General features: G+C 49.9%; 1 protein-coding gene across 1 annotated transcript in view; it reads left to right on the top strand.

Annotated features, from left to right (window-relative positions):
- Window positions 1-20,390, top strand: part of ITGA10 (integrin subunit alpha 10) — a 54,671-nt gene that overhangs the window by 5,639 nt on the left and 28,642 nt on the right. The window contains exons 2-6 of the mRNA XM_073322622.2: window positions 8,629-8,740; window positions 14,289-14,398; window positions 14,837-14,925; window positions 17,166-17,280; window positions 17,762-17,889. Of these exons, the coding sequence (XP_073178723.1) occupies window positions 8,629-8,740; window positions 14,289-14,398; window positions 14,837-14,925; window positions 17,166-17,280; window positions 17,762-17,889 (554 nt within the window). The remainder of the gene's footprint in view (window positions 1-8,628; window positions 8,741-14,288; window positions 14,399-14,836; window positions 14,926-17,165; window positions 17,281-17,761; window positions 17,890-20,390) is intronic.

Here is a 20,390-nt window from a genome sequence, read left to right as displayed (position 1 = left end):
GTTTTGTTGGTTGTTTTTTTAGGGTTTTTTTGGAGGAAAAAGCAAAAGCAGAAGCTGAAACATTTGGGAGGTGACGTTGGAAAATCAAAACTCAGACAAACGTTTCGGTGGCTTTTTATAAAATGTTGATGAAAACCAGCTTTTCATTAAAATTACATCTGGATTTCTTTGTGGGGGAGAGTGGGGGAAATGTCCCACCAGCTCCTCTCATCTCTGAGCAGCAGGTTGGCCTTCTCCCCCATGCCCCCCAGCAAGCAATGGCATAGATCACTGCACATCTGGAACTGCTTTGACTTGTCCCATTCTGCCCTCCCCATCCTGCTCCAGGGGATTGGCAGGCATTCGCTGTGGTGGCTGAGAAATTCCCGGAGGATATTTTTTCTCAAAGAGGGAAATATTTTGGCAAATCAGGGAGATTTTCTTGGGCTTCTTTACAGCCCCGAGCCTGCCACTTGCTCATGGCATAGCCAGCTCATAATTTAAATTGGTTAGTCTCTAAGGTGCCACAAGTCCTCCTTTTCTTGTTGCAGATATAAGTATCTCTCTTTTGTAGAGACTTCGATTTAGACTCTCCTGTGTCTAGAAGCAGCCCGTTTTCCCCACTGCTGTTTGCCCAGAGTGAGAGATGTAACTCTGCCGTGAGATGTCTCCATGATTGCAGCCTCCTTTTCCTACAATATGTTGTTCTTTGTCCTCCCCAACTTTTCTTCCCTCCAGGTGGAATCCAATCGACAACATACCTTGAGCTTGTGCTTATAGAGGGGGAAAGTGAGGCAAAAAAAGGGCAGTCTTGCTTTATTTAGTGTTTCCGAAAGCTGCAGCTTCTGGAGTCATGTGATTAAGTGAAAATCACAGCTTTCTTTCTTTTTTTTTTTTTTTTTTAATGTTTCTGGCCCTCATGCTTGCAAAGAAAAGTCTGACCCAAGTTCGGTCACAAAGGCTCACAAATCTCATGGCGGACTGCAACCCCAAGCATTCAAAAATCCTGAGTCAGGCCCCCAAAAAATCATGACGGACTTAAAAAAAATCCTTTTTTTTTTTTTTTTTTTAAAATATCTAATTGTGTCTTCTGGTTGCTGAGAATGAGGTCACATGTCTGAGCTTTTCTTTATAACTTACTAGAAACATACCTTTTTTAATAAGATTCTCGCATGACTCCAGCAGCTGAGGTTTTTGGGGAAAACTTACCCATATCTTGGAACTTGTGATAAAAGAGCAGCGTTTGGCAACGTAGGCTTAACTTGGGTTTGAAGAGAGACGGGGAGCGGCTGGGGTCATTACCCATATTGAATCTATTTCCTTAAGTTAAGTATCCTCGCGCCTTCTTGTCAACTGTCTAAATGGGCCATCTTGAGCATCACTACAAAAGTTTTTTTCTCCTGCTGATAATAGCTCATTTAACTAATTAGCCTGTCACAGTTTGTATGGTAACTTCCAACTTATCTGTATGTGTGTATATATATATATGTTCCATTCTATGCATCTGATGAAGTGGGCTGTAGCCTACGAAAGCTTATGCTCAAACTTAATTTAGTAATTTAAAAACCGTAAGGTATTTATGCCAATCTGATGATTTTGGGGGATTTTGGAACGCTTGTGGCTGACAATACTGTACTTAACACATAGTTGGAGGGTCTCTTCCATCCAGGAGAGTAGTGTGGAGTTTCTCTTTTGTTTACATGTCTAATTGGTTCCAGGCTAGTCCATTTAATTTACATATAAACTCCCCTTCCTTGGTGTGAGTGTGTGTATGGAGGAGGGGAGCCTGAGTGGAGGAGGGAAGGAAGAAGTGGCATTCTTACTAAGCTCCGCCCGTGATGCCAAGCTCCACCCACAGTGCTTGAATAGCTGTCACGCTTTTGCTTAAATAATTGGCAGGGAAATAGTTAACAAGGAAACTTAACCAAAAGAGATACTACTTGGCAGCATTGCAGTAGCATTTTCCACTCATAACTCTCAAAATGCTTTGCAAGGATAGGTGTCTTCATCTTGTAGGTGGGGAAACTGAGGCACAGAAAGGCAGGAATTTGGCCAAAGTATCCCTGGGAGTCAGTGACAGAGCTGGGACTAAAACCCAGGTCTAACTTCAGAATGGGCATCGCTAGGTTTCAGGGTGAACGCTATGTGGAGCCAGATCAGGGCAGTTCACATGTCCCCTGAGAAGTACTGGAGACTAAGACAGCCCTGCTGCAGGATGCTACTTCTAAGGCACTTAGGCTGACAATCCTTGTGGTTGGGTGGCCACATTCCCTGTTGCTCTGCACCTTGGCCAGTTACATCCCACTGACATTTTGGAAAAAAAAAAATTTCAAATTCATACCAAAAATGACTGAAAATTCCAGACAAGTTCAATCTCATTTGGATCATATTGAAACACTGTTTCGACATTTATAATATGTTAACATTTTGTACGCTATGTATGCCTAATACATCTAAAATTAATATTTTAAATACCGTTTTACTAAATAAAATGAATCCAAGCTAAATGTTTCAACCTTTCCCATTAACAAATTGAGTTGAAATCAACAGGTCAATGTGAAACATTTAGGTTTCAGTGAAACTGCATTTTTCAATGGAAAACTATTCTGCCTAATTCTGTAGCTGGTGCTACTTGATACCTTTCAACAGGGACTGGACGGCTCTTTCTGAGACCCTACTTACGGTGATGGTGGCGTGTAGGGTACGTACACTGCATGCTCCTCTAGCATGGGTATAGATGACAGTGTAGTCACTGAGGCTCTGCTTAGGTAAGCAAAGACATGCCAGAACCATAGGGTCTGTACCATACACGGCTCTCTACACACCCAACCAGCGCCTCTCACATGTAGTGCCTACTCCTGGAGCCTTTTCCCGCTGCCTCCCCTGTACTAAAAACTTTCACTGCTGCGTGTAGCTACACACGCAGGTAACATATAGATAAGACTGCTAACATCATTTTCTGACTTAAACTGGGGAAGTGGGATCACTGCAGCATCTTTAGCTGGACGCAGAAACTTTGAACGTTAGATATCCCGGTGTATTGCGATAATAATGCAAATCTTCAGACCCACATACAAACCCCACTGGCAGATTAAATAATTTTTCTGGCAACTGGCAAATATGTAAAAAAAAAAAAAAAACCACCCAGCCAGGCCGGTCAAATACCAGCCAGGCGCGAACCCTACTCCACCCACAGATTATTTAGGTTGCGACAGGCCACAAACATTTACAAATGGGTCCTGAGTCCACAAAAGGTTGAGAACCACTGCTCAGTGCAAGGCTCCCCGGGTGAGCTTCCCTGGCCTGTCTTACACAGGAGGTCAGACCAGACCATTACGACGCTGCCTTCTGGCTCTAAATGTACGACATTTTTAAAGACAGCAATAACATATGAGGTTAACTGGCAGGTCCGGGCTGGGACAAACAAGGCTCTTGGCTCTGGGCCGTTGCAATTCTCAAAATATTTTAAGTCAACGAGAATTTTTTCTCCCTTTAATTTGAGTTTCCTAAAATACGCGTGTGGGCTAATTTCCGAAGCTGGCCTCTCGGTGCTGCTGGTAATTAGTTAGCCAACCATGCAAGGAATTTGCAGCGTGTGCATGTGATCCATACTGGGGCGAAGGCGCTCTATTTTCAAACTACACCCTGCGTAATTGCTAGTCTGTTTTCTTCCTGAGGTTTGCTGTGAATCTGGGGCACGGTCGGCTCCTGAGACAGAGGAGTCACTGTGCAAGGGGCGCAGCCTCCGCCCTCTCCTTACACATCCTCAGAGAGGCAGGAAATACGCTGCCCTGCTCGGCCCTGCCAAGCTGGAGCCTGTCACTGGGAGGTTGTTATGATCTCAGCTTGGAAACTATAATTTCAGGACAACTCCTCCAGTCTGGATCCTCACTGACACCCATGCACAAAATGCATTAGACTCTCTTAATGCTGGCTGCATCATGGGCTTGATTTATAGCTCCTCCAAGGTCCTTTCGACGCTGCCCTGACAGTGTAAAGCAGGCTTAAAAACAAGTGCCAATTACAGTTAACTCCCACCCACCTTGGGAGGGCCCTGACATTGCCAGGGCCTGTGTGCACATGGAAATCAGGCCCTGTATATTTCAAAATAATGCGCAGGTTTCGCAGAGGAGTGAATGGGAAAGCGGTGAACATTTTTCACGCTGCTTTCCACTGCCTGTTTTAGCCCTTGGGCTGGTGCAATAAATTCAGTCACTTTCCCCTGATGGTTCATGGTCAGTTTCGTTTCCTCGTCCTCCTGGATTTGGTTTTTAAGGTGCTTCTCTGCAATGGTCTAGTCGTGTAGTGGACTGAAGGGCTTCTCCAGTTCTGGGAGGCGGGGGGAACATGAGCTATGGGATCAGAGAAAGAGGCTGTGAGTTGGGATTCTGTACCTGCTCTGAGCGTATTTCTTCCCTTCACCGTACAGCTGCAGGAAGGCAGGACTGATTCTTCCCTACGCGAGCGTGAGGGTTAATTGTGATCCGTAAAGTGCTTTGGGATTGGGATGTGATGCAAAGTAGCACTGAGATCAGCGGGCACAGGGAGGAGCCTTGGGGCTACGAGATGTTTTTAAGGAGATGGAACTAAATTATCACTTTGGGATAAGCCCAGCTCACTAGGGCTCATCCCCTGTTTCTGTGCCACGGGCTGCTTGGGACATTAAAATAACCAGAACATCCATCTTGCAAGGAGTCCGGCAGCACAGCACCTCCTAGTGCCAACTTGGGAACAGCGTTTGCCTCTTGGACCAGACAAGAGACAGGACTGGGGTGTTGTAAGAGCTGGTTGGGAACCCGGATTTCTGTTCCCTGAGAAATTCTGACATGTAGAAGTGTGGTGGTGGGTGTTCCCAATGAAATGAAAATCCAGAACGCCCCACGAAACGAAAATTCTGACATTTGGATTTGGGACCCTTCGAATGCTTTGCTTCAGTAGCACGGCCATTTTTGCTTTGAAGTTTGTTCTCCCTTAACAGGAAAGATAAAATCTGAAAAATATTTTAAACATGAACAGAAATCAAAACGTGTCAGCTGGATAGCATAGTTTCAATTGATTCTGGACTTTTTCCCATTGCAAAATTTTCTCGAAATTAAAATGTTCCCATAAAATATTTTGATTCTGCCGAAGCCGCTTTTTGCAATGGGAAACGGCTGGGTCTGTATTTTTGTTGACTAGGTCTCGTTTGAACAGTAGAAAGGGGATTGCACTGGACACAGACAGACAACCTGCTGTTGTTCTCTCTGGGTATGGCTACGCAGTAGCAGGCAGCATGCCTCCCAGCTACGTCAGCAGGTAGCCGCTCAAGATATTGCGGTACAAGGGGCACCGTGGGCTAGCCGCCCTGGGTCTGTGCTCCTGGGTCTGCGCTCGGGTGGCTAGCCCCTAGTGCGCGAGCTTGTCTACCCAGTCTCGGAGGCAGGCTGCTAGCTGCAGGGCAGACGTAGCGTCAGGCCTTCGCAGGCAAAGGGTCTCCGGAGATAGCCACGCTGACTACGCTAATGCATTACCAGCACTGTTCCCAGCGGCCTGTCTCTCTACCTCCAATCCACGCTCACGCAAGGCCTGACCCGGCTTCGCTAATCCACCCTTCCGCAGTGCGGCTCTGTCTCCGGCTAGCGCTCAGCTCAGAGGCACAACGGCCTGCAGCTGGCAGAGGTGGGGCTTTGTCTCTGGCCATAAAGGGCCTGTGCCTCTAGACCAAGAGGTCGCAGGTTCGCATCCCGGTGCTGGCTACACCCCCACCCCCAGGGCATTGCATTACAAGTGGGAAGGGAGGTTGGAATTGGGTGGCTGGCTGATGCTCGAGCGAAGGGGAGAGAATACAGCCAACTGGAGAGAGTACGGCCCAGGGTAGATCTGACCGAGTTGTGGCTTGAAAGGGCCTAGAATTGGAGTCCGACGAAGAGCGGGCCTGGGCACCAAGCAGTGCTTTCTGCGAGGATAGCCTCCCCTGAGCTGGGAGTAACCCTAGCATGGTCAGTGGTTTCCAGCACTGCTCTCGAAATCCCATTAGCGGTACGCGGGGGAGGGGACTGTCGCTATCTGGGCCTCGTTTAAAGCGTGTGCGTGCCAGACCAATCCACCCCCTCCTGCTCGCGGTCGGAGAGGCTGCTGCTGGGCCACACGGGAATCGGGTCCCTTTTCCTCTCGTCTTACCCTGCAATGCTGTCAAGGGCCGGAGTTCAGCTCTGGTCTGGTGGGGAAGAGGCCCCGTAGCCCAGGGGTAGGGTCCAGGCCTGGGAGCCGGGAAGGGTGTGGGTGTGACAAAGCTGGGTGAGCGGTAATGCACGGTTGGAAACAATCACTTGAACTCTTAAGACCCATGGCTGGGTTCCGAATTAAATAACTCAGGACTCCTGGGATTCTAGTCTTAGCTCTGCTACTGGCGTGTTGTATGTCCTGGGGCATCGCTCCCCCCGCACTCATTGCGCCTCAGTTTCCGCTCCCACCATTGCCCTGTTGAGTGCCCCTTCAATGCAGAGACTGTCACTCACTGAGTGTGCACTGGGGAGCACTGGTGTCCCTCGGAACCGGTAGGTGCTACTGAAATACAAATCATAATGTGGCTAGGGCACTCAGACCCCAGCTCTTCTATAAGCTTTGAATAAGTCACTTCCCCCACCCTTCTGTGCCTCAGTTTTCCTATCAGCACCCTAAGGCTAATACTTCCCCTGGGTGGTGCGTAAACACCTGTGCATCTCACTCCTTTGACCCTTTTTCCTAAAAGCTCCAGGTGTAGCTACACTGACCATTATAGGGCAGCACGGCCCTGCGGGACCAGCAGCCCAAGGTGATTGTAAAGCCCGTGGCCCGTGTTACACAGGGGCCAGGCTAGATGATCCCAGTTGTCCCTTCTGGCCTTGGAATCTGTGACTCCAGTGGGGAGTCAAAATGCAAGTGCCGGCAGCAAGTTCTAGGGGCAGGCCGGCTAACGCAATCCGCCAGATGACGGGGCAACAACGTTTCCTGTGGCCGGGGGGAATCAGCTGTACAAACTCAACCCGGGCCCGTGTGCTGCCGGCTGCGGTTTGCCTGTCCTCTTTGTGGCCGGTAACCTGAAACAACCCAATCTGGGAAGAGTCTGAAAGTCTCCTTGAGGGCTTGGACTGCCTGGGCTAGTGGGAAGGGGGGGTTTGTTTTAGCCCCTGGTCGCAGCCTGCACAAATGTTTCCATTCTCCTTGCAGCTCACGATACAGAGACTCGCAGATTCCTAGGCCAGCGGGGACTGTTGTGATCATCTAGTCTGACCTCCTCCGTACCCAGGCCCTAAAATCTCACCCTGATTCCTGCATCAAGTGGACCAGTTGGATTTGTTGTGAACTATGAAATTTGAGACGTTAGGGAGCCAACCTTGGGCAAGTCACTTTGGCCCAGATCCTCAAAGTTATTTAGGCACCTAACTCCCAATGGAGTTACCTTTGAGGTTCTGGGCCTCTTACTCTCTGGGCCTCAGTTTCCCCTCACACATGTTTTTGTTTCACCTACTTAGGCTGCAAGTAATTTGGGAGAGGGACTGTTTTACTACAGCTTGATCTTTGCTGAGAAAAAGATATGTTTTTACCAAGTTAAAATTCTGATGCAGATGGAACCTGGTCTAGGTAATTGACTTGTTAACAGATGTTAAAACTCCCACTGTCCTGTCCACACTAGGATTAACATACATTGTTTTTTCTCATGTGGCGTGCCTGCCACGATGGGGCTCCGATCAGGGATGCTAAAGTAACACACTAGTCTGAATTTTTTGGAGTTTGCTTAAGTGCATGAAAGATGTACACGGAGGGAGGTTTTTCTGAAAGCGTTGGCTTGATTCTGCTCCTACTGGCCCTGTCTTGCAAGGCAAAAAAGGCGACGCATTGATTACAAGCTTAAAAATATGACCCAAGTGTAAGTGATGCAGCGTCATTTTCGGCCACCGAACTGAAAAATCCCCCACAAAATGCGGGTAGTTTCAAACTGAAACTGAATTTTTCCATTTTTTTCCCCCCTTGACTAAACAAAAAAAAGGGAGAAAACGTTCCATTTGGGCCACATGGAATGGTTCCAATGTCAATTTCGAACGACCTTTTGGAACTAAATGTGTCTGACATTTCTGGTTTTGGTACTTTTTTCGGCCCAAGCGAGTCGCCGAATTGGCCAATAGTTTCAGTGCCGCACAAAATACAGTTTTCAGCTAACTTACTATTTGTGCCATATTTTTAAGCTTTTCTTTGCAGCCGTAACAGCTGGAGATTTGATTTTTGTTTTAAATGAAAGCCAAGATTCTGGAGAATGATTGAGAGTTTTGTCTCTGTCCTCCCCCTCCCCCTCTAAGTCTTTGCATCTCCCCTAACTTTGGGGCTCTCTGGGTTAGACTAACACTCTGCTCTGTGACTAACCAATTTATTTGAGCATAAGCTTTCATGAGCTACAGCTCACTTCATCGGATACATACTGTGGAAAGTGTAGAAGATCTTTTTATATACACACAAATAAAAAGATCTTCTACACTTTCCACAGTATGCATCCGATGAAGTGAGCTGTAGCTCACGAAAGCTCATGCTCAAATAAATTGGTTAGTCTCTAAGGTGCCCCAAGTCCTCCTTTTCTTTTGGCGAATACAGACTAACATGGCTGTTACTCTGAAACTCTGCTCTGTGTCTCTTTAGGGCTATGCAGGTCATTCAACATTGATGTGAAGAGACCCCAGATCTTCCAGGGGCCACCGGAGGCTCAGTTCGGTTACAAGGTCCTGCAGCACGAAGCCGGAGGGGAGAAATGGTGAGTGTGGAAAGCATTACACCTGCCATAGCAGTTCCAGGGGGGCAACCCTTCGTGCCAAAAGTGAGGATTTTACAGGGGCTTGTGAGATGGTCTGAGGCGAGGCGAGCCATTCGCTACATGTGCTTTTCCCAGCTGCATTCCTAATTCAAATCCACTTTCGGGCCAAAACTGGAAACCAGTTTGACTCCAGTCTGACATAATCCTGGTGCCTTTGGCAGGGAAGAGCTAATTTTATTTACTTGCATTCCAGAAGTGCCTAGGGGCCCCCACCAACATCAGGTCCCTGTTTTGCTTGGTGCTTCATGTCCATACAGGACTTACAGTCTAAACCAGAGGTCCCCAAACTGTGGGGCACGCACCCCCTAGGGGGGCATAAAGGAACCGTGGGGGGGGCAGGCCAGCCCCCATGTGGAGGCAGGGAGGGAGTGCCACTCAGCCCCGCCCTCAGTTCTGCTCTGGTCCCACCCGTAGCTGCATCCCTGGCTCCTGGCCCCAGCCCCACCCCCAGCCTCGGCCTCTAGCCAAAGCTCTTTCCTTGGCCCCGCTCCTGGCCCCAGACCCACCCCCAGGTGCGGCCTCAGCCTTGGCCCCTTACCCCACCATGTGTCATCCCCCCTGAGCCCCAGCCCTGTTCCTGACCCCCGGCTCCGGCGGCAGAGGAGGGCACAGACTGGGTAAGGGGGTTGTGACCCTCAAATTTTTGAGGAGCACTGATCTAAACAGATAAGACAGACAAAGGGTGGGAGGGGGAACTGAGGCAGGGAGAAGGGAAGTGACTTTCCCAAGGACAGTGGCAGAGTTGGGCCTGGAAGCTAGGCTTCCTGAGTCTTAGGCCGCTGCTCTAATGACTGGGCCATGCTGCCTCTCTTGAACATGGTGAAGACTCAAAGCTGGGAGAAACTGGTTAAACTCCCGGCACTGCATGGCCAGGGCTCAGAGGTACCAAAGGGGAAAATGCTGGAGACCCCCAGCTGAAACTGACGAGGTCCCCTTGGCTTTAATTCAAGCATCTGTGCTGCAGCCGTGCGCGGGAGCAGGGGCGTGAGGACTCCAAACTGTATCCCTGATTTCCCCAAGCACACAGCAGCAGTTTATAAAAAAAAAAAAAAATCAAAGGAAATGACTAGCAGCCCTGACTCGGCTGCTGTTTGAAAATGATTCACAGAAGGAGAAGGGGGAAAAAATAAAAAAAAACTTCTGCTCTCAGGAAATCCAGCTGCTATGCCGGGAGGAGCCAGCCGCGGCTGGGACTGCGCGTTGATGCGTAGGTCATCTGAATGCAGGAAACAAACGCTATATAGTGGCGGGGGAGTAGGGTTCTGGAGGGGGAGAGGGGAGTGAAGTGACGGGCCAACAGCTGTCCGTGGGTGTTTGGAGCAAAGTCTTGGATCGGCAGCCACCTCTGTGCAGAGCTGGGAGATAGTGTTATTGTTCGGCTAGACTATGCGCTCAGAGGGTGACCTGAAATTTCCGTCCATTAGGTGGCCAGTGTAGAAGGAGTGGGTGGGTCACCGAGCCATTCCGAGTGGACAGGCGACCACATCTTCGTTGGCGCTAACTGGGCCCCTGGGCTGCCAGTCTCAGCAAGAGATGCCCAAGTATAGGGACCTAGACAAATTGGAGGATTGGGCCAAAAGAAATCTGATGAAGTTCAATAAGGATAAGTGCAGGGTCCTGCACTTAGGACGGAAGAATCCAATGCACCGCTACAGACTAGGGACCAAATGGCTAGGCAGCAGTTCTGCGGAAAAGGACCTAGGGGTGACAGTGGACGAGAAGCTGGATATGAGTCAGCAGTGTGCCCCTGTTGCCAAGAAGGCCAATGGCATTTTGGGATGTATAAGTAGGGGCATAGCGAGCAGATCGAGGGACGTGATCGTCCCTCTCTATTCGACATTGGTGAGGCCTCATCTGGAGTACTGTGTCTAGTTTTGGGCCACTACAAGAAGGATGTGGATACATTGGAGAGAGTCCAGCAAAGGGCAACAAAAATGATTAGGGGTCTGAAACACATGACTTATGAGGAGAGGCTGAGGGAACTGGGATTGTTTAGTCTGCAGAAGAGAAGAATGAGGGGGGATTTGATAGCTGCTTTCAACTACCTGAGAGGTGGTTCCAGAGAGGATGGTTCTAGACTATTCTCAGTGGTAGAAGAGGACAGGACAAGGAGTAATGGTCTCAAGTTGCAGTGGGGGAGGTTTAGGTTGGATATTAGGAAAAACTTTTTCACTAGGAGGGTGGTGAAACTCTGGAATGCGTTACCTAGGGAGGTGGTGGAATCTCCTTCCTTAGAAGTTTTTAAGGTCAGGCTTGACAAAGCCCTGGCTGGGATGATTTAATTGGGGATTGGTCCTGCTTTGAGCAGGGGGTTGGACTAGATGACCTCCTGAGGTCCCTTCCAACCCTGATATTCTATGATTCTAAGTAGGAACAGGCTGTAGGGAATCAAGTGCTCTCTCTTAGCTGCAATGAGGAGGGATGATATTAGTGTTAAGGTTCAGAGCAGCTTTCTCTGTAAAGCTCAACTCTTCTAAAGCTTTACAATCTGTATAATCACTCGGATTGCCTTAAAACAAAGACGGAAGTATTTCTTCACATAACACACAGTCCACCTCTGGAACTCCTTGCCAGGGGATGTCGTGAAGGCCAAGACTATGACAGGGTTCAAAAAAGAACTAGATAAGTTCCTGGAGGACAGGTCCATCAATGGCTATTAGCCAGGATGGGCAGAGATGGTGTCCCTAGCCTCTGTTTGCCAGAAGCTGGGAATGGATCACTTGATGACCTGTTCTGTTCATTCCCTCTGGGGCACTTGGCATTGGCCACTGTTGGAAGACAGGACGCTGGGCTGGATGGACCTTTGGTCTGACCCAGTATGGCCGTTCTTATGTTCTTAATTTTGGTGTGCTTCATGGGATCGCTGGCGAGGGTTAGTGACCCAAGTATGGGGTCATTTGACCAAGGGGCTCCTGAGATACAGTCCCTCCCAAAATTGGCAAGAAAGCACATGTCAGTAAGCTAAAGGGAGGCTGTCCCCATGAAAAGCATCTACTACCACTCCTCTGTGGATGTTTCACGGGGCCTTTCATGGCGGCACCTCTGCCCGCCCCCAAGAAAATGTGTAACTCCAACTCCACGGTCGTCGGCTAAGGCAGGTCCCGCTGATGGACAAAACTATCTCCAGACCTTAACTGGTTTCCCTCCTGGGCTAAATTGGGGGCCTGAGATTGGTGATTCCCGTTCTGAGCAGCCACGACAGTCTCTACAATGAACTTCCCACCAAGGCCGGAAAAGGCAGTAAATCTGCCCTGGTTTAGAACGGTTTCCCCAAACTTTCATCCACTTTAAAGCATGGCAACCAGGCTGACAAACGTAGAACTTGTTGGAAAGCAGAGGGGAGGGGCGCTCCATGGAAAATGTGAAGAAAAATCAAAAATCTGTCCCGTCGTTCTGTCCAAACGCCCAGTGGAACATGTTGACTTTTTTTTTGAGGGGGGAGCAAATTAAAAATGTTGGCCCCAAACCAAAAACTTCCTGGCTTTTCCACCCAAATTTTTCAGTTTCCTGTCTGAAAAAAATATATCAACGCCTTTCAAGGAAAGCAGATGCCGTCAGGAAACATTTTGGGTTCGTCAAAACCCCAGTTTTCCATCCCAGCCTCCCCTCCCCACAAAAGAAAAGGTTTGATGGAAAATTTTCAATAAATAGTTAATAATAAATACTAACCCAATACCCGAGGGGCTGCCAGCATATCGGGGGCCTCAGTAAGCCCTGGCTCTTTTAAAAATGAAACACACGGCGATGAGTGTCGGGAAGTCAAAAGCCGCTGGCTTGGAAGGCGCACCAAGAATAGATTGGTCTATGTGAAGTGCCGAGATGAGGCCCAGTGTCCGCGTGCCTCACCTTTGTGCATCCATTTATGCTGTGCGGGAGGGCGGCGATGTTGGCGCTGTTCTCCATTTGGGAACCAGAGGCCCGGAGGAACAGGACGTGTCGCAGGACTAAAGTTAAGCATGTGGATAAGCGCCTGGCGCCTGAGGAGTTAGGTGCTACCCATCTTTGAGGATCTGGGAATCGTTCCTCCTCAGCTCTGTCAGCCGTGCTCAGCAGCCACAGACGGGGCGAGGACAATTGAGTTAAGTTGCAAAGTTTGGCCGAACAATCCCACATCTACATCCAAGTGCCTTTCCCCCCCCCCCCCCCGCCTTTTCCTCTCGCCCATCCTCAACCTGAGAGCTGCTTTCTCCATTCACTCCTCCTCTGGCTCGTTCTTGTCACCAGCGCTCCTCGGGGCTGGGAGTACTGAGAGCCTCCCAGATCGGTTTCATGGAGTCTATTTTCTCCCTTCTTCGTTTGAATCAATCTTTTTTTCCCTGGGGTGTTTTAAAAGCACTTGCAGGCAGTTAAAACGCGGAGGGCTTGTTTTCTGGGTGGCCAGATCTCTGTAGCTCAGCGGAGCACTGGTGACTTGCCCAAGTTTTTGAAAGAACAAGGCATTGACCTCACATCCCCCAAGTCCTAAGGCATCACCCTAACCACTGAACCAGCTGAGGTTTTGGCCTTCTGGTGCGTCCTTCCCTTCCCGATCCATCTGTACAGAGAATTTCCTCCACGTGTGTTTTCACCCGGAGGCGTATGAACCAAGAGGAACTAACGGAGCTATAATCTTAGGCAGCATTTTAGCTAAAGCAGAGAGCCAGAACTCGTCTCCCCGACGGTATTTTCATTATGTTACCAGACCAGAGGCAAGCAGGGGGCTGGTGTGATGAGGATTCCAGGATGCTGCAGGGCTGGGAAAGGCCCAATTAAACCAGGCACGGTCAGCCCCAAAGAACCGTATTTGCTAAGGAGACACAAACACGCCTGACCTAGCTGCCCACATGCTATTGCGCTGGCTGGTTTCTGGGGATGTGTGTCTAAAACACAGAACTCGAGGTCTTCCAGACTATTTAAAGGGACGCAGCCCTATTCTGTGCTCTGTGATGCCGAGCTCTGTGAGGGAGTTTGTCTCGCATCTAGAGTAGGACCTGGCAGTTGCAGTGTGATCTCTATTCCAAGTTCTGCCAGTGACTTGCCTGGGCATGTCATGTCCCCTTCCACATGCCTCAGTTTCCCCATCCGTACAGTGGGGCTAATGATGCTCTGCCCCGCTGTAAAATGCTTTGTGATTTTAGACTGGCTTAATGCTGTGCAAAGTGCCAAGTATTGTTAACTAGGAACATAGGCCCTACCTATTGGATCAAGCTAGTGCCTGTAGTCCGCAGCCTCCTGTCTCTGAGGGTAGCCAATCATAGCAGCTTTTGAGGCAAGTGCAAAAATGGATACTTATGAAATAACAGACCTTTCGGGGCAGTTCAGGTTTATGCCACGCCGCGGGAAGGGTTTCTATATAACACTTTTTAACTATAAAACTTCCCTGCAAACCTCTCCCTGTCGCATCAGAATCTCGGGATGCCCACTCTGCTGACGATTTATTTCTTGATGTTCTGAGTAGGAAGGCCCCATCTCTGCCCCCTTGACTGTGTTGTTGGTGTTTCCTCTACAGGATGTTGGTCGGGGCGCCCTGGGATGGGACAGCCGACAACCGGAAAGGGGACGTGTACAAGTGCGTTATGGGTGCAAGAAACGTCTCCGCCTGTGCCAAGGTCAACCTAGGTAACACCATCTGGAGGCGCCGCCTTGAAAAACCTGATCCATTTTGGTTGAAATTTTCAAACCTGCCCTAAGGGATTTAGAACTCTATGGCGACTGGAGGGCTGGCATCCAAACCCAGGAGCCCTGGCACCCAATCTGCCAAGCTCCAGCAAACCCTACTGAGAATGTAACCTTTATAATTGCACTGGCATTTTCATTCCTGAAAACTGGGTGTCTAAATCTTCCCACTCCCCACCCTGGGTGGTTTTGAACCCGCTCAGCCTTTTGAAAGTAAATGTAAAGGACAGGGTTTACAAAGGGTCTCATGGGAATTAGACGCCAAACTCCTGTTGAAATGCCCAGTTCCCTTCTGCTCCTCTGACAGCCACAGCATGAGCCTCGGAGATGGGCACTAAAACGCCGTTCGCTTTTCCTTCCACCTCTCTGCACTTTATTTAGGTGACCTGGCCCTGCGGAACGTCTCCACGCAAATCAGAAACATGCACTTTGGAATGACGCTCCTGGACAACAAAGAGGATGGCTTTGTGGTGAGCAGATTTCTTACCGACGGGTGGAAAAAAGTCCCATGGGCTGCATTTCTTTGAGCTGCCTTTACCACCCCATGTGTGAGCCTCACGGTCGCAAACTTAGACCCACAAACTTCCAATTGCGGTTGCATCTCAGGACTCCAGTTGAGATCAGGACCCCGTTGTGCTAGATGCTGTACATACCCATAATGAGACAGTCCCTTCCCCAAAGAACTTACAATCTAAGTCAGTGTAAGACAAGGAGTGGGAGGGGAAACTGAGGCCCAGAGACTTGCCCAAGGTCACATGGCAAGTCAGAGGTGGAAATAGAACCCAGGATTCTTGACTGCTGGTCCAGGGCCCTACCCACTGGGAAACATTGCCTCTTGAGCTAGGGCTAGGCTTGGAAAAGGACCATTTCCAAAGCGTGTCTTGAAACCTCAGTGTCGCTGGGGCAAGTTGCATTTTAACCCAGGGAGCCGTTATAGTTTTGTAAATTTTCCCAGCATGGCGGAGAGGATTTGCCAAAGTGCTCTGAGGGCGCGAGAATCACAGATCCGGCTGAGAGCCCAGTGGGGTGTGTGCTCCTAAACCCCTTGGGCTTTTTGACAGAGAGTCCTGCTGAGGGGTGAAAAGTAGAAGCCTAGAGATCCCTGGGGATGGTGGGGAGAGACAGAGGTGGACGGAGGAGAAGATTTGAAGGAGGGCAGGGCTGGGGAGGGGCAGAAGGGTGGATGGCAGGGGGGGAGAAGACGAGCGAAATTCGAGTGGAATTAGTCTAGAGTGAGGTAATACCAGAGCGGCTCTCAGCCTGCCTCTGTACTGCAGGGTCTGGCTTCATTCTGAGCACCCTGCCGCGGCCTCTTCCCCCTTGCCAGTCCTGCAGCATTAGGGAGGCAGCCAGGCCTGGCTCTGTCATTCAGCTGGGAGGGAGGAGGAATGAATATAGCCCCATGTCACTTTTCGCTCCCTGCTAGCTGCCGCCCTATGGTCTTGCTCTTGTTTGCTCACTGAGTCAGGGTCTGCTCAGAGCCGGTCAGGCCACTGTGGGCAGCGGGGTGGCTGTGCTGGGTTCTCCCCCAGCCCTGCTGCCTTTGCCACTGGGGATCAGTTTCCCCCACAGCCTCCCTGCTCTGGACAGTCATAGCCCGACACAGCATACTCCCTGGAGTAGCCATCTAGTCGAAGGTACTTAGCTGGCTCCCGAGACCGGAGTGGCTGAGCACTTCCCAGCGGTTAGTGGGTTTAGCCCCATGACACCCCTGTGAGGTGGGGACATGGGTTATCCCTGCGTCACACACAGAGAGGCCAGGGGACAACTGAACACCCGCAGCAGTGAGTCTCAGGGCCCGGGTCAATGGTCTTATGCTGGCGCGGCTCAGGCTGGCGGGGCTAAGAACAGCAGTGTTGCTGTTCCGGCTCAGGCTGGAGCCCCGGCTCTGAACACCCTCCCCCCCTTTGATTGCAGTGGAGACATACCCTAAAGGCCAGATTCTTCAAGGTATTTAGGTGCCCAACACCCTTTGAAATCAATGGGGGTTAGGCGCCTAACTCGACTTAAAGAATTCCACGTACACCCCGCCTCGTGTGGTGCGGTATAGCATAACGCCGGGCATTGTGTGTTCCCCGTCTGCTGGCTCCTGCGTGACATGAGTTTGGTGGGTCTCAGGCCAGTTCCCAACAGACAAGCGTCCGCCTCTCAGAAACCACCCCCTCGACTGACAGCTTCAACGCAGAGGCTGAGGGCTGATCGGGGCAGAGAGAGGAATTCCCCTCTGCTCCTCACAGCAACCGTGCCCAGCCCGGGTGGAGGCGTAGGAGTTGGGACCCAGAGGACGCTGGTCTCTAGGGCCAGGACTTAACGCCGCGCACATCAGGGAAAGGACAGTTGGCTGGCTGGTCCCGCTGGGCTATCCCAGTGCAGCAGGGTGGGAGACACGTCCGAGGTGGGACAGACACTCACGATCCATCTAATCCCTGCCCATGCACCTGGAGTTGGGATGTTGGTCTATTCCAGCACACGTGCAGGGGGGTAGTGACCTAGCTGGGGTCCTGACCTATTCCAGGCTGCCTGCGGATGGAGTAACGGGCTAGAGAGACCCCTGGTCTGTGCCATTGGAGGCGGGCCAGAGGAGCCACTTCTCTGCTCAGGCATGGCAAACGCCTCCCGTGAGGGGGAGCTTTAAGCTGCGTAGATAGAATAACGGGGACGCGCCATCCCTCAGGGACAGGCTTAACCTACATCTTCCTCTCCTGGGCAGGCCTGCGCCCCGCTCTGGTCCCAGGAGTGCGGCACCTCCATGTTCAGCACGGGCATCTGCACCAGGGTGGATGGCAGCTTCCAGCCGACCGAAACCATCGCCCCCACGGCTCAGAGTAGGTGGCGAGCCGGCAGCTGTGTGTGTGGAAGTGGAAATGGAGCCGGGCTGGGCCACAGAAGCTGTCTGGGCCTGAGATTGTTTTGCGTTACAAGCATGCCAGCAATGCAGCCAACTGGCTTCCCCCCCACATCCCTTTTGGGTGGACTTTTGGAGTTTGTATTGCAGCAGCTTTGGGGGCAGGGAGGGGGTGGGTTGCTGGCCTCTTGGGTCTGCAAGTCCTGGGGCAATGCAAGACCGGAGAGGTCACCCGTTCAGCTGTGTCCAGCCTTAATGCAATGTCCTAGAAAGGTCTCCTCCGTGCTCCTGTCTGGGATTTTGGAACAGCTAACTGGCACCGGGCCGTTCCAAGAATGCCCGGCCTCTGGCTGTTCCCAGAATGCACTGCACCCAGCAAAGCCGCAACGGCCATGGTCTCCAATCCCCCATGTCAGCTCCCGTCTGATGACCCAGCTGCCATGCGTGCGTGTGTGTTTCAGGGTGTTCTACCTACATGGACATAGTGATTGTCCTGGATGGCTCCAACAGCATCTATCCCTGGTACGAGGTGCAGAACTTCCTCAGCAACATCCTCAGCAAGTTTTTCATCGACCCGAACCAGATCCAGGTGAGTGTATCCTTCAGATTCAGTGCGGGACTCAATCCGGAGCAGCCATGTGGAACTCAGCGGAGTGACTCTGGATTGATAGTTGCATCTCGTAAATCTTGCCTACACCAGGAACTGAGCAGCCAACCTAGCTGCAGGAAGGCAAGCCCCTGATATAGATGTAACTAGGCTTGGCAGTATTCGATTTTAAATATTTTTATAACTTCTATGGCTAATCAAAATTTTTAAGCATTTTTTTAGATTTTTAACTATTTAAATTTTCACGGTTGTAGGAAATTCTGGAGGGGGGTTGCCAGACAATAATTATTTCAGGACAGATGTTGAGATGCAACAAGTTAAAGCTTTGTAACCCTTAAAACACACATTGTCAACATCACATGTCAAAATACAACAAAGTTAATATCAAATGTTAAGTTCGCAAGCAGCATTTGCTGTCCTTGGCCTAGCTGAACATTTCAATTGTGATCGATGGAAATAGGTTTTTGTCGTGCGGGGAAATCAACGTTACTCCACATTCACCGATAAAAATTCAAACCTTCCAAGCCTAGACATAATCTAGATGGTCTAATTCAGTGGCTCTCAACCTTTCCAGACTCCTGACCCCTTTCAGGAGTCTGATTTGTCTTGCATACACCCAAGTTTCACCTCACTTAAAAATGACTTGCCTACAAAATCAGACCTAAAACTACAAAAGCGTCGCAGTGCACGATTACGGACAAATGGCTCCATGTCTAGTTGGCAGCCGGTGTCAAGTGGAGTGCCCCAGGGGTCGGTCCTGGGGCCGGTTTTGTTCAATATCTTCATAAATGATCTGGAGGATGGTGTGGATTGCGCACTCAGCAAATTTGCGGATGATACTAAATTAGCAGGAGTGGTAGATACGCTGGAGGGGAGGGATAGGATACAGAAGGACCTAGACAAATTGGAGGATTGGGCCAAAAGAAATCTGATGAGGTTCAATAAGGATAAGTGCAGGGTCCTGCACTTAGGACGGAAGAATCCAATGCACCGCTACAGACTAGGGGCCGAATGGCTAGGCAGCAGTTCTGCGGAAAAGGACCTAGGGGTGACAGTGGATGAGAAGCTGGATATGAGTCAGCAGTGTGCCCTTGTTGCCAAGAAGGCCAATGGCATTTTGGGATGTATAAGTAGGGGTATAGCGAGCAGATCGAGGGACGTGATCGTTCCCCTCTATTTGACATTGGTGAGGCCTCATCTGGAGTACTGTGTCCAGTTTTGGGCCCCACACTACGAGAAGGATGTGGATAAATTGGAGAGAGTCCAGCGAAGGGCAACAAAAATGATTAGGGGTCTGGAACACATGACTTATGAGGAGAGGCTGAGGGAGCTGGGATTGTTTAGTCTGCAGAAGAGAAGAATGAGGGGGGATTTGATAGCTGCTTTCAACTACCTGAAAGGGGGTTCCAAAGAGGATGGCTCTAGACTGTTCTCAATGGTAGCAGATGACAGAACGAGGAGTAATGGTCTCAAGTTGCAGGGGGGGAGGTTTAGATTGGATATTAGGAAAAACTTTTTCACTAGGAGGGTGGTGAAACACTGGAATGCGTTACCTAGGGAGGTGGTAGAATCTCCTTCCTTAGAGGTTTTTAAGGTCAGGCTTGACAAAGCCCTGGCTGGGATGATTTAACTGGGAATTGGTCCTGCTTCAAGCAGGGGGTTGGACTAGATGACCTTCTGGGGTCCCTTCCAACCCTCATATTCTATGATTCTATGAAATTGCGGACTTTCTCATTTTTACCATATCATTATAAAATAAATCAACTGAACTATAAATCTTGTACTTCCATTTCAGGGTATAGCCTATAGAGCAGCATAAACAAGTCATTGTCTGCATGAAATTTGAGTTTGTATCGACTTCGCTAGTGCTTTTTATGTAGCTTGTTGTAAAACTAGGCAAATATCTAGTTGAGTTGATGTGCCCCTGGAAGACCTCTGTGTACCCCTGGGGTATGCGTACCCCTGGCTGAGAAGTATTAGTCTAATTTATAGGTTTCAGAGTAACAGCCGTGTTAGTCTGTATCCGCAAAAAGAAAAGGAGGACTTGTGGCACCTTAGAGACTAACCAATTTATTTGAGCATAAGCTTTCGTGAGCTACAGCTCACTTCATCGGATGCATACTGTGGAAAGTGTAGAAGATCTTTTTATATACACACAAAGGTATTTTTTCATGCTTTGTGTGTATATTAAAAGATCTTCTACACTTTCCACAGTATGCATCCGATGAAGTGAGCTGTAGCTCACGAAAGCTTATGCTCAGATAAATTGGTTAGTCTCTAAGGTGCCACATGTCCTCCTTTTCTTTTAGTCTAATTTATGCGGGTGCAGGCTGGTATAAACTGCACGCTGGTGCAACTGGGATAAATTGTGCAAATGGTGTCTATTTGCGGGGGGGGCACCGATGCAGCTGGTAACGTCCCAGTGTAGAGAAGGCCCCATTTCCGCTGCTTTGCGGTACCACAGTGCTGAGAACGTGGCCCCA

This window comes from Lepidochelys kempii, chromosome 24 (genome assembly GCF_965140285.1).
Source record: "Lepidochelys kempii isolate rLepKem1 chromosome 24, rLepKem1.hap1, whole genome shotgun sequence".
Classification (NCBI taxonomy): Eukaryota; Metazoa; Chordata; order Testudines; family Cheloniidae; genus Lepidochelys; species Lepidochelys kempii.
The sequence above is the reverse complement of the archived record's forward strand: the minus strand, read 5'-3'. Positions and strand labels throughout refer to the sequence as shown.